The 13,253-nt window shown below is 50.7% G+C and overlaps 1 protein-coding gene across 3 annotated transcripts in view; it reads left to right on the forward strand.

Moving 5' to 3' along the window:
* The first annotated feature begins 1,771 nt into the window (after window positions 1-1,771).
* Window positions 1,772-13,253, forward strand: part of LOC103172468 (dual specificity protein kinase CLK2) — a 13,403-nt gene continuing 1,921 nt past the window's right edge. The window contains exons 1-9 of one of the 3 annotated variants that reach the window (XM_042345907.1): window positions 1,772-1,868; window positions 3,105-3,274; window positions 3,937-4,075; window positions 6,583-6,691; window positions 7,058-7,124; window positions 7,777-7,893; window positions 8,321-8,487; window positions 12,213-12,307; window positions 12,810-12,939. In XM_042345907.1, coding sequence (XP_042201841.1) covers window positions 3,105-3,274; window positions 3,937-4,075; window positions 6,583-6,691; window positions 7,058-7,124; window positions 7,777-7,893; window positions 8,321-8,487; window positions 12,213-12,307; window positions 12,810-12,939 — 994 coding nt within the window. In that variant the 5' untranslated portion in view covers window positions 1,772-1,868. Of the gene's footprint in view, window positions 1,869-2,261; window positions 2,285-3,104; window positions 3,275-3,936; window positions 4,076-6,582; window positions 6,692-7,057; window positions 7,125-7,776; window positions 7,894-8,320; window positions 8,488-12,212; window positions 12,308-12,809; window positions 12,940-13,253 lie in introns of those variants that run through there. The other 2 variants (XM_042345909.1, XM_042345908.1) reach the window with 2 other exon arrangements.

A 13,253-nucleotide genomic window follows, 5' to 3' on the forward strand; every position in this document is an offset into this window, starting at 1 on the left:
CCGTCGCCCCCTGGTGGCAGTTTGTAGATATTTAGGTGGGGGGAAATGTTAAATATAATGATCTAATATAAATCTATCGATATAAGTAGCTGCATTTATATATTGCATTTAAATGTATAAATGTATAGCAATGAAATAATATAGGATTAGTATAAAATAGAAATAATGGGAATAGCTCTGTCGCCCTCTGGCGTCGGTTTCTAGATAAATATTAAATATTATATTTAATAATACAATATAAGAATATAATTTAATATTTCCTTACTCCACACACACACACACACACACACACACAAACGCCTCTGTTTACCTCGCAGTAAGTAGTTTGTTCGTAGATTGGCGGATCACTTTTCCGGAGGTAATAATTCCTTCAAACAAAATTGGTCACTCAATCCACGAGTGTTTTGTGGGACACTTCTGTGCGCAATTGGATGCTGCGTTTCACCCACAAAACATACAGTCACTACACATTACAGCGTTTCCTGTGACGTGCTTTGAGATGCGTCGAAGATGTGATGAGGCGCTGTGTCAAATGTATTATTATTATTGTTATCAGATCTGAAAGCTTCTCTGGACAAGTTGGCTTCGGAGGTGAAGAGGTTTGAAGAGAACATCAGGAAGGTCACCGAGTATCAGGATTCCCTCCTCCGGGTCAACAAGCTGATGGTAAAGAGTGTTGCGCGAGGGAGGAGAGTGCAGGCTGACGTACAATGCAATACAAAATTACATTTGTATTAGCGCCTTTCACGTCAGGAGGACGTCCCAAAGCACTGGACAGTCAGGGATTTGGTCCCCAGCTGGGGGTTGGGATCAGGAGGGGTGGAGGGCAGGAAGGATAGGTGTAGGAGGGTAACCAAAGGCACGGTTGAAGAGGAGGATCTTCAGAGTAAGAGAGGGAGTGAGGTGAAGCGACTGGGATGGAGCTACATAGGGTGGGGGCAGTGAGGCTGACGGCCCGATCCGCTGTTGGTGAGGTGGGCCAGGCGGGTGACGTGAAGCAGGCCGGAGCCCGCTGAGCAGAGGGAGCGGACAGGTTGCTATGGGGTCAGCAGGTTGCAGAGGTAGAGAGGAGCAAGGCCATGGAGGGCCTTGAAGGCGAGGACGAGGATTTTGAACTGTATCCTCTGGGGGATGGGGAGCCAGGCGAGGGTGGGGGTGATGGGGATCATGGAGCCTGTTGCGGGAGAGGACGTGAGCTGCTGTCTGGATGTCACGCTGTATCAAATGCAAGGATTAGTATTTTATTATCAAAGATCTACTGAAAACCAATTTCTCTCTCCCGGTGTCCTGGGCAACGGGTAAAATCTCTTGATCACTTTGCGGTTGGTTGCGGGGACGTCGCTGTGCTCAAATCGACTGCGGAGTTTGCCCACCAAACGCACAGTCACTACGCTTTACAGTGTGTCCCGGGCAGCGCTTTGAGACGTCTCGAGCACGTGATCAGGCGCCGGGTCACACGCCGGGATTATCATCATCATTATTATGACTGACCGAACCGTGTCCCGCTTTCTACTCTCAACCCGTTGCTTTCTCTGCGCTGTATGTGTAAATGTAGTGACTGTGTGTTTTGCAGGTGAACAAAGCGGCCAATGATGAGATGAACCATCTCTCTGGGAGGGGTTGCGTTGGGGCTCGAACCCCAATCTGCCGCCTGAGGTCAGCTGACCCGCCCCTAAACGAGCGCCTCTTGAAGCGTGCGTGCCGTGCGTACCGTGCGTGTCGCGTCACCAGCGGGGTTACGGATTGCGTATAACATCACCCGCTGCGCATTACGTTATCTGCGTGTGACGTCACGGACGCGCGGGGAAAGGAAAGTGGCCGCCACGGATTTCTTGTGGGACAAGCGCACGGGCCTGGCGGCGAAAACGGTAACCGGGGGTGAGGCGCGGGCGGCGTGAGGCGAGGGAGTGGAGCCGCGCGGCCGCGCGCGGGGACGAGGGTGGAGCGGGAGCCGGTTTTAATATTGTTTTGTGGTTAAAATCTTGAGGGGACAAGATGGCGCCGGGGGCGGAGCGGCCGCAAAATGGCTGCGTTTCTTTCTCCCTCGCCGCCCGGCCTAGGAGCGAGGGAGAGCGGGGTGCGGCGGGAGATGCGGCCGAGGGGCGCGGGCGTGCGTGCGTGCGGGTCGGTAAGTCAGTAACCGGCGGCGGCTGTCCTCCCGCGCGGAGTTCGGTGCTGCGCATGCGTGGCCGCAAGGACCGGTGGGAGGTGCGGGGAGGATGGAGTTGTCACGTGATCCAGGGAGCGGTGCTGGTCACGTGATGCCTGGTCCAGGCTCTATGTGGTGAGGTCTATAATCCTTGCACTTGATATCACGTCGTCGAGACGTCTCAAAGCGCTTCTTGGAGTATACTGTAAAGTGAATTGACTGTATGTTTTGTGGGCGAAACGCGGCAGCCGATTGTACACAGCAGCGTCCCCACAAGCAGTCGTGCACTGAGTGACCAATTTATTCTTATTCATTAATTTATTGGGAAGGGATTGACGATGTGTCTTGTGATTCCGAAGGGACGAGATAATGATCAGCTCTTTTATCTTGCACTGACGCGCTCTGGGCCGCTACCCTGTGTGAGGGGCGCTTTGAGACGTCTCGAAGACGTGATAAGGCGCTGTATCAAATGCAAGTATTATTATTATTATAAATGCAAGTTGTTGTTGAGCAATAGAACCAGAGGACACGGCCTGCGATTGAAGGGGGGCAAATTCAGAACAAATCTCTGGAAACACTACTTCAGTGAGCGAGTAGGAAGATGCTCAAGCAGAACGTGTTGTTTGTTTCAAGAACAAATGAGATCCATTTCTTTTAGGAAATAATATCTTAGGATACAGTAATAATAATAATAATACAACTTGCACATCGCCGCTCACTCAGGGTAGCGTCCCAGAGCACTTGACAGTGGCAGAGCCCGACGGCAAGCCAGGGTGAGGTGACCGTATCCTTGCATTTGATATAGCGCGTTATCACGTCTTCGTATAGTTTAGGACACAAAATGTGCAAGTGATTGCCAGGGTGGTGGAAGGCGAACTGGGTGGACCTTGGTCCTTTTTCACCTGATGGCGTTGGCCTTCTTGTGATGATGTTTGTTTGTCTTGTGTCTCCGAAGATGCCTCGCTTGAGGCGATACCGTTCGTCAGACCGGGAGAGCCGGGACAGTCATGACCGTTACCGGAGGAGCCGGAGAGGAAGGAGGCGGTGTCGGTGTCGGTCACGATCCCGGTCGAGAAGCAGTGATAGACGACACAGAAACCAAAGTTACCATCTGATGTCCAGAAGGTTTGTCATCTCTCTCCCCTTCTTTAAGATACTCTACTCCTTGCATTTGATATAGCGTCTTATTGCGTCTTGAGACGTCTCAAAGTGCTTCACAGGATATACTGTAAAGTGGAGTGACTGTAGTTTGCGGTAACCAATTGCACACAGTGATGTCCCACAAACAGTCATGGATTGAGTGTCCATATTATTAGTTTTTATTTTATTATTTTGGGAGGGATTTTTACTCCCGGAAGGCGATCCACAAATTGACTAACACCCGGATTCCTACTTACTGCTAGATAAACAGAGGCTTGTGGAGTAAAGAAAGTTGCCTACGGTTTCACCCTGTCCTGCCCGAGAATCGAACCCAAGTCCTCTTGCTTGCGAGGCGAGTACTCTAACCACTGAGCTCCAGGACTCCACACTCTAGATTCAGACACACATAAAAAGATACACACAGATGTGCAACATCTTCCGTAACATGGGTGGACTGATTGAGGGGGCGAAATGCGTTTTTGACAGCTTGTTTCAGCTCTGTAATAGTAATAATATAATAATCCTTGGTTTCAATACAGCTCTTTATCATGTCTTCGAGACTTGTCAAAGCACTTCACAGGATACTCTTAAAGTGTAGTGACTGTGTGTTTTGTAGGCGAAACTCTTATATGACTGTTTTATAACAGAAACAACTACTGCTTGCATGCGACGTTTGACTACCGACGCTCGGAGGATCGGGGGATCAGCTACAGGAGTCGGAAGAGCAGCAGACGTAAGCACAAACGGCGACGGCACAGAAGCAGGTCAAATAGTCCCTCGTCTTCGGTGAGTACTATTAACCCTCTGTTAGCGTAGCACATGTGTTTTTTTTTGCAGGCCACATGATTTGGGTAAGTCCCCTCTCTTTATTCCTTGTGTTGCTTTTGGTTCTTTATGTCTATATGAACTATTAACAGTGGAACACTTGCACACAGTGAGCCCTCCTTGCCTTGTTTATTCTTTCTCTCTCTCCCTCTATCCCTCCGCCTCGCCACTCCTTCCTTCCCCATCTTCAGGTCGAACCTGAGGACCTACCCCTTTGACCGTGCCTCAGGCTCCGCCACTGTCAAGTGCTCTGGGACGCTACCCTACGTGAGGGACGCTGTGTAAATGCAAGTTGTTGTTGTTATTCCCCATGCTGTTCCTGTTGCCATCACCCAACTCGCCCGAACTGCATAGGCCTCATTTGTGGCTGGCTCGTTGCTCTTCCATAGAATCGTGTGGATTCGCCTTTTGCCCACAAAATATGCAGTCAATTCACTCTCGTCTCGAAGACAGACGTCTCGAAGCCATGATAACAATAATAATAATTCTTGCATTTGAAATGGCGCTTTTCACGTCTTCTCGACGTCTCAAAGCGCTTCACAGAAGAGGCTGTAAAGTGAATTGACTGTATATTTGTGGGCGAACGCGGCAGCCAATTGGCACAGCAATGTCCCACGAACAGTCGTGGATTGAAAATGACCAATTTATTATTGTTTTTAGTTTTGGAGGGATTATTATTGGGGCTGTGTGTGGAGTAAGGAAACTTGCCCAAGGTTTCGCCCTCTGCCTGGAATTGAACTCAGGTTTCTCGCTTGCAAGGCGAGTGCTCTAACCACTGAGCTACAGAACTCCACACACTATATCAAATACAAGGATTATTATTATAACCAATCTGTGAGCCTCTGTACACTGTCGGTGTAAAGCAGTTTGTCCTGTGCTGATGATAGTCTCTCTTTAGTCAGTTGTCGGCGGGAGGGGGGTGGGGGGGAGGAGTACAGGGAGGAAGATGCAGAATGAGGCCAATCAGGCCTACGTGACTCAGCCAGCTCCCCTTAGTTACCTACTCTAAAGTGTAGTGACTGTATATTTTGTGGGCTTTCTAATATTCTATTAAAGCAACCCCTTTTTTTCTTTGCCTTTCTCCATATGTTTATTTTCAAAATACTTTGAGAGAGAGGAAGAGAAAACGTCTTAATAGTCGTGCTGCAAGTGCCTTTCTGATAGGTTGAAGGGGCATGTGTGAAAGGGCAAGGGTGTTAAATTAGCAGCTTCAAGCAGAGTCCTGGGTAGTGTGTGTATTGGAGCTTCTGCCGTTCACAGGGTTTAAAGTAATGTAATGTATTTTTTGGCAAGCTTTCCTGCTGTTTGTCCAGCTAGGACCACCAACAACAACAACTTGCATTTCTATAGCGTCCTTCACGCAGGGTAGTGTCCCGGAGCGCTTCACCCTACCCGTTACGGCTTTGGCTTGCAGGGTTAACAGGAGCTGAGTGGGAGGATTCCCTGCCCCCAGTTACTGGTCGGCCCTTCCAGGTCCTGCCGATGAGCCAGGCCGGGCTGTGTGGTCATCAGCAGTGAGTGCCCTGGAATACTGCGGACCCTCCTGGCTCAGAAACCGGACTAGAGACTGTCACGGATGGTTGCCTCGATTCCGAGAATCCATTGCCAAACGTGTCACCTTGTGGCCAGTTCAGGTCCAAGGAGACCCCCCAACCCCCCCACCACGGAAGATAGTCAAAGTAATGTATAGATAGATCATTAACATGACTGAACAGACGGTTTGAGGTGATATTAAAGATTTCATCGCTAGACCAGGTCCCTGACAAACACAATTTTAACAGTGGCTTAGGAATGGCACAGGAGCTTGGTGATTTACCCTGGCTCAGCCGTGTGTCGTGTGAAATAGTACGGCACGTCTCGGAACGGAAACCTTTTCCTCCGTCTTAGGTGCCATGAGCAGTATTGGTGGCATTTTATTCTGCTGAATCGGCCATCTATTTTCTTCCCATCCCCTCCCTTCCCCTCGCCAAATAGTTGTCACTGCACCCCACATTGTGGGGTGAGCTGGAGAACCAGAGGTTAATTTTGATCATTCTCAAATGTATTTGTGGTAAAGCGGAAACCTGGGTGAGGGGTGGGCGGGCGGGCGTTGTAATTCAATCTTGCTGATTGTACGGGTTGGAGTGGGGAGGTTTTAGCTGGGGTGTGTACTGTTTATTATTTTTTATTCTTTTCTAAGTTAGTGCTGTGTATCTTGACATGTTCCCTTGCAATATCCCTATCGTTATATATCCTATGTGGGCGCATGAATTGCCTGGAATCTTGACTATCTGGCAATCGACCACTCCATCGCTGCCCCCCTCCTGCTCGACAATGCGAACACAAATCGCAAACAACCATCCAATGTGGCTGCTGGTTTGAAACAAATGTGTCTCTCCATTTGACTTGGATGATGATTGGATGGTTTTGACGGGCGCCCCTGTGTGTGTGGCTGGCACCGCCCTGGCATCGGGATTCTGCCTACGCAGCGAAGCCGACACAACACCAGACGGCCTAAGAATGCGGAAGATGACAACGAGGGGCATCTGATCTATCGAAACGGCGGCTGGCTCCAAGAACGATGTACAAGCCTTAATCGTAACTTCATTTAGCTCTCTAGTTAAGATTCCAACAAACGTTGGCAACCTCATTGTTGTTTCTTTTTGAAAATTCCCTTCCTCCTGCTGTGTTTTATTTGTCTCGACTTATTATAATTTAGCCTAAATTGCAGGACAGATATTGTATGGAAAGCTTTTTTTCTCAGCAGATGGTCTCACCCACTTTCTGCTTCAAAAGACCTGTGTATTGACAAAAGTGAACGCTGTGTAAACGAGACTTAGGCTTTGTAAAAAATTATCTTCCAGCTGTCGTTGTTTTGAGCTAAACCGATCCCTTTTTGTTCCAGAGGGGGGAAATGTCTCATTTTCTCTCCTTTCTCTCTCTCTCTCTCTCTCTCCTCGCTAGATGAAATTACTAGCACGTTAGGTGAAGGGACCTTTGGCAAAGTGGTTCAGTGTATCGACCATCGAAGGTACCTCGATTACAAAGATTTCCGCGCTGGGCTTTCACGCGGGAGGGAGGGGGCGGGTGTTTTGTAGGCAGACGCGGCAGCTAGTTTACGCACAGCAGTGTACCGGATATACATTGCTGTGCGTAAACTGGCTGCCGTGTCTGGCTGCCAAGCGTCTGGGGCGCTATCCTATGTGAGGGACGATATATAAATGCATGTTGTGTGTGGTTGTGGGTACTGTACGTGTGTGTCTGAAGTATATTTCCATAGAGTGCCTATAGTGTATATTATATATACTATACATAATACAAATTATGGAGACCCATCACCATGCTTAAGAGTATCCAAACCAAACTGTGTGTGTGTCTGAATCTAGAGTGTGGAGTCCTGTAGCTCAGTGGTTAGAGCGCTCGCCTCGCTAGCAAGAAGACCTGGGTTCAATTCCCGGGCGGGGCAAAACATTAGGCAAGTTTCCTTACTCCAAACACCTCTGTTTGCGGGATACTGCTGTGCGCAATTGGCTGCCACGTTTCGTCCACAAAATATACAGTCAATTCACTTCAGTGTATCCTGTGAAGCACTTTGGGACGTCTCAAAGACGCGTTAAGGCACTGTATCAAATGTAAGGATTATTATTGCTGATGGGTGATGATCTCCACTGTTTCCCTCACAGGGGTGGTTTGCGAGTGGCTCTCAAGATAATTAAGAATGTGGAGAAATACCGGGAAGCTGCATGGTTGGAAATCAATGTCTTAGAGAAAATCAATGAGAAAGACCCGGATAATAAATTGTGAGTAAAATTCGCTGCTTCTACGTCTGACTGAACAACAACAACTTACGTTCACGCAGTGCCCCTCAAGCAGGGTAGGGATACTGCTGGGCAGTGGCGGAGCACGATACTGGGCTGGTGGGAGGGGAGAGGTGACCGTAGGCATGGTTGGAAGACGAATGCCTTCAGGCGTGACCTGAAGGTGGGTAAGGAAGGGACAAGGCGGAGGGATTGAGGGAGAGAGTTTTGGGGCGTAGAGGCTGAAAACGCGGCCACCAATGGTGGAGCGGAGGGCACGAGGGACAAGCAGGAGGCCGGAGCCAGCCGAGCGGGGGTAGCGGGTTGGGGAGGAAGACCCTCTCGTGTTAAGGAAAGTCTCTCTCTTTCCCGAGAACTGTTCCCATAATCGGCTGTGCTCTGTGTAACGAAAATCTGTTCTCTCTTTCAGTCATTGCGTTCAGATGTACGACTGGTTTGATTACCACGGACATATTTGCATATCGTTTGAGCTACTTGGGCAGAGCACCTTCGATTTTCTGAAGGATAACAATTACGTCCCCTACCCCATTCATCAGGTCAAACACATGGCTTACCAGACCTGCCATGCCGTGAACTGTGAGTACTGTGACCATAGCTTTACACATGCTATAAGCACCCAAAGGCACATAGCTTGCCATTGAGAGCGCTGTCTGGCAAGCTTTCCCACTGTTTGGCCAGCTCGGACCACTACCTGTTAGTTAGGGCTTCGATTGCAGGGTTAAGAAGAGCGGGAGTATTCCCTGCCCCAGTGACTGGTTTCCCCTTCCAGGTCCTGCCGATGAGCCGGGCTGTGCTGTCCTCAGCAGTGCCCTGGAATAATGTGGACCCGTCTGGCTCAAGAACCAGGCGAGAGACCGTCACAGAGGGCTGGCTCCATTCCCACACTTCATTGCCAACCATGTCACCTTGGGGCCAGTTCAGCTCCAAAATGCATCTACTCTGTTGACCAGTCCTGTTGTCAGGTACAGCCTGAGCCCCCGGTAACTGCCCCCTGATTGTCCTGTTGCCGGGCAGATTCTGAGTCTCTGTCTCCTGATTGGCCAGTCCTGCTATCACCTAAAATCTGAGCCCCCCCCCCAGCCAGTAACTGTCTCCTGATTGTCCTGTTGCCGGGCGGATTCTGAGTCTCTGTCTTCTGATTGGCCAGTTCTGTTGTCAGCTAGAGTATGACCGGGCGGGGTGGGGGGGGGTAACTCTCCTGATTGGCAATGTTCTGCTGTCCGCTGAAGTCTGAGCCCCCCCCCCTTCCCGGTAACTGCCCCCTGATTGTCCTGTTGCCGGGCAGATTCTGAGTCTCTGTCTCCTGATTAGCCAGTCCTGTTGTCAGCTAAAGTCTGAACATCCTCCCCCCACTCAGTAACTGTCTCCTGATTGTCCTGTTGCCGGGCGGATTCTGAGCATCTGTCTTCTGATTGGTTGGTCTTGTTGTCAGCCAGAGAATGAGCCCCCGGTAACTGTCTCCGGATTGGCCAAACCTGTTGTCTGCTAGCATATGACTCAACGTGGTGGGTGGAGTAACTGTCTGGTGATTGGCCAGTCCTGTTGTCAGTCACAGCCCCCGTGGCTGTCTCCTGATTGGCAATGTTCTGTCAATTAAAGTCTGAGCCCTCCCCCCCCCCCCCCCCCCCTCCATTCCCGGTAGCTGCCCCGATTGTCCTGTTGCCGGGCGGATTCTGAGTCTCTGTCTTCTGATTGGCGAGTTCTGTTATCAGCTAGAGTACGACCGTGAGGGGTGCAGGGTGGGGGGCTTAACTGTCTCCTGAATGGCAATGTTCCGCTGTCAACTAAAGTCTGAGCCCCCCCCCACCCCCAGTAACTGCCCCCTGATTGTCCTGTTGCCGGGCAGATTCTGAGTCCCTGTCTCCTGATTGGCCAGTCCTGTTGTCAGCTAGAGTCTGAGCCCCGCCCCCCACCCACCCAGTAACTGTCTCCCGATTGTCCTGTTGCTGGGCAGATTCTGAGTCTCTGTGTCCTGATTAGCCAGCCCTGTTACCGGGCAGATTCTGAGTCTCTGTCTTCTGATTGGCCAAACCTGTTGTCAGCTAGAGTATGGCTGGGCGTGGTGGGTGGCGTAACTGTCTCCTGATTGGCAATGTTCTGCTGTCAGCTAGAGTAGGAGCCCCCCACCCCCTTCCGTAACTGTTTCCTGATTGTCTGTTGCCGGGCAGATTCTGAATCTCTGTCTTCTGATTAGCCGGCCCTGTTGCCGGGCAGATTCTGAGTCTCTGTCTTCTGATTGGCCAGTCTTGTTGTCAGTCACAGCCTTGGCCCCAGTGACTGTCTCCTGATTACCCAGTCCTGTTGTCAGCTAGAGTATGACCAGGTGAGTGGGGGGTAACTGTCTCCTGATTGGCCAGTCCTCTTGTCAGTCACAGCCCCGGTCCTGGTGACTATCTCCTGATTGGTAATGTTCTGCTGTCAATTAAAGTCTGAGGCCCCCCCCCATTCCCGGTAACTGCCCCTGATTGTCTCGTTGCTGGGCAGATTATGAGTCTCTGTCTCCTGATTGGCCAGTCCTGTTAGTGGGCGGATTCTGAGACTGTCTCCTGATTGGCCAGTCCTGTTAGCTAAAGTCTGAGCCCTCCGCCCGCCCAGTAACTGTCTCCTGATTGTCCTGTTGCCGGGCGGATTCTGCGCCTCTATGTCTTCTGATTGGCCAGTTCTGTTGTCAGTTGGCGTACGAACAGGGGGGGTGCAGGGTGGGGGGGGGCGTAACTGTCTCCTGATTTCTCCCCCCCCCAACTGGTAACTGTCTCCTGACTGTCCTGTTGCCGGGCAGATTCTGAGTCTCTGTCTTCTGATTGGCCCGACCAGTTATCAGGCGATGCCTGAGCCCCCGTCAACTGTCTCCTGATTGGCAATGTTCTGCTGACAGCTAGAGTAGGAGACCCCCACCCCTTTCCCGGTAACTGTTTCCTGATTGTCTGTTGCCGGGCAGATTCTGAATCTCTCCTGATTGGCCAGTCTTGTTGTCAGTCACAGCCTGGGCCCCAGTGACTGTCTCCTGATCACCCAGTCCTGTTGCCGGGCAGATTCTGAGTGTCTGTCTCCTAATTGGCGAGTTCTGTTGTCAGGTATAGCATTTGCCCCACCACCCCGCCCCCCACTGCCACCCCGATTGTCCTATTGCTGGGCAGATTCTGAGTCTCTGTCTCCTCATTGGCTAGTCCTGTTGTCAATCACAGCTTGGGTCCTGGTGCTTGTCTTCTGATTGGCCAGTCCTGTTGTCAGTCACAGCCTGGGTCCTGATTGGCCAGTCCTATTGTCGGTCACAGCCTGTCCTGGTGACAGTCTTCTGATTGGCCAGTCCAGTTGCCGGGCAGATTCTGCGTCTCTGTCTCCTGATTGGCCAGTCCTGTTGTCAGTCACAGCCTGGTGCTCGTCATCTGATTGACCAGACCTGTTGTCAGCTGGAGTCGGAAGCTCCAGTAACTGTGTCCTGATATGCCAGTCCTGTTGTCAACTGGAGTAGGAACCCCCGGTAACTGTGTCCTGATTGGCCAGTCCTGTTGTCAGCTAGAGTAGGAGTCCCTGGTAACTGTCTCCTGATTGGCCAGTCCTGTTGTCAGGTAGAGTAGGAACCCACGGTAACTGTCTACTGATTGGCCAGTCCTGTTGTCAGCTAGAGTAGGAACCCCCGGTAACTCCAGGCAGGGCGAAACCTTGGGCAAGTTTCCTTACTCCACACAGAGCCTAATAATAATCCCTCCAAAACCAAAAACAATAATAAATTGGTCATTTTCAATCTACGACTATTTGTGGGACATTGCTGTGCGCAATTGGCTGCCGCGTTCGCCCACAAATATACAATCAATTCACTTTACAGTGTGTTCTGTGAAGCGCTTTGGGACGTCCTCCCGACGTGAACAGCGCTATATCAAATGCAAGGATTATTATTATAACTGTCTCCTGATTGGCCAGTTTTGTTATCAGCTAGAATAGGAACCCCCCCGTAACTGTCTCCTGATTGGTCATGTTCTGCTGTCAACTAAAATCTGAGCTCTCACCCCTCCTGGTAACTGTCTCCTGATTTGCCAGTCCTGGGGAATGTCTCCTAATTAGCCATTTCTGTTGCCGAGCAGATCTTGATCTGTCTCCTGATTCGCTCGGTATTGCTTGTATTTGCTCGTCAGACGACGAATTTCTGAACAATTTGCAGGCCGCAGTTAGACCATCCTGATATAGTGCACATCAGTGGTGGGGTTGGATGCCCATGAAGTGGGGGGGCTGGGTGGGGCTTGAGCAGTGAGCCACCAAGGAAGTGGTTGATACTCACTCTGACTCACCTGTCTCTCTTCCAGTTTTACACAACAGCAAACTGACTCACACCGACCTGAAGCCGGAGAACATTCTGTTTGTGAACTCCGACTACGATATCGTCTACAATGTGGAAAAGGTGAGGCTCCGCTGAGTGGTAAAGCCCTGCCCAGCTCGGGTCAACCCATCTCCAGATCTGGCCCGCGAATCGTTCAGAAATTCATCGTCTGATAAGTTTTGTAACATGGACACCAATATATGGTCCATCATTTCATAGCATCTTATCTTTGTAGACTCCCATAGCGTAGTGGTTAGAGCGCTCGCCCTGCAAATGAGAGGACCCGGGTTTGATTCCCGGGCAGATCAGGTGGGGGCAAAACCTTAGGCAAGTTTCCTTACTTCCACACACCTCTGTTTTACATAACAGTAAGTAGGAACTTGCTTGTTAATCGATTGGTGGATTGCTTTCCGGGGGTAATAACCCCTCCAAAAAAATAATAATAACAAATTGGTCACTCAATCCACGTCACTTTTTGGGACACTGCTGTGCGCAGCAAGGATTATCATTCATGGACTCCTGGGGTTAGCGGGTGGGGGTGGGATGAGATTAAACCTTGTTAATCTCGGTTTTGTGTTTCTAGAAGCGGGACGAGCGGGTCATTAAGAACACGCCTACCAGGGTGGTGGACTTTGGCAGCGCCACCTTCGACCATGAATACCACAGCACCATCGTCTCTACACGGCATTACCGGGCACCAGAGGTTCTCCTAGGTGGGCATGCGTTCAGCCTTTCTGTCCCTCGCAAACAGTCACCAGCAGGTGTAAAAATAGTAAGAATAAGACACACGCCTTTCACATCGTCAAGATGTCTCGAAGCCTACTTGGGGGATTGTCGGTCGGCACACCGGAAGAGAGATAGAGGAACTCCATCCCGCAGTCCCTCTGCCTCGCCCCCTCCCTCGCCACCTTCCACACCCACCTCAAGACCCTCCTCTTCGACCGTGCTTTCGATCTCCATGCTTCTCCCCCCCCCTCCCCCCTCCCGCCCCTCATCTCGGGTCCGTAACTATCTGTCCAGCGCCTCG

This window comes from Callorhinchus milii, unplaced genomic scaffold (genome assembly GCF_018977255.1).
Source record: "Callorhinchus milii isolate IMCB2004 unplaced genomic scaffold, IMCB_Cmil_1.0 Scaffold157, whole genome shotgun sequence".
In the NCBI taxonomy this organism is placed as follows: Eukaryota; Metazoa; Chordata; class Chondrichthyes; order Chimaeriformes; family Callorhinchidae; genus Callorhinchus; species Callorhinchus milii.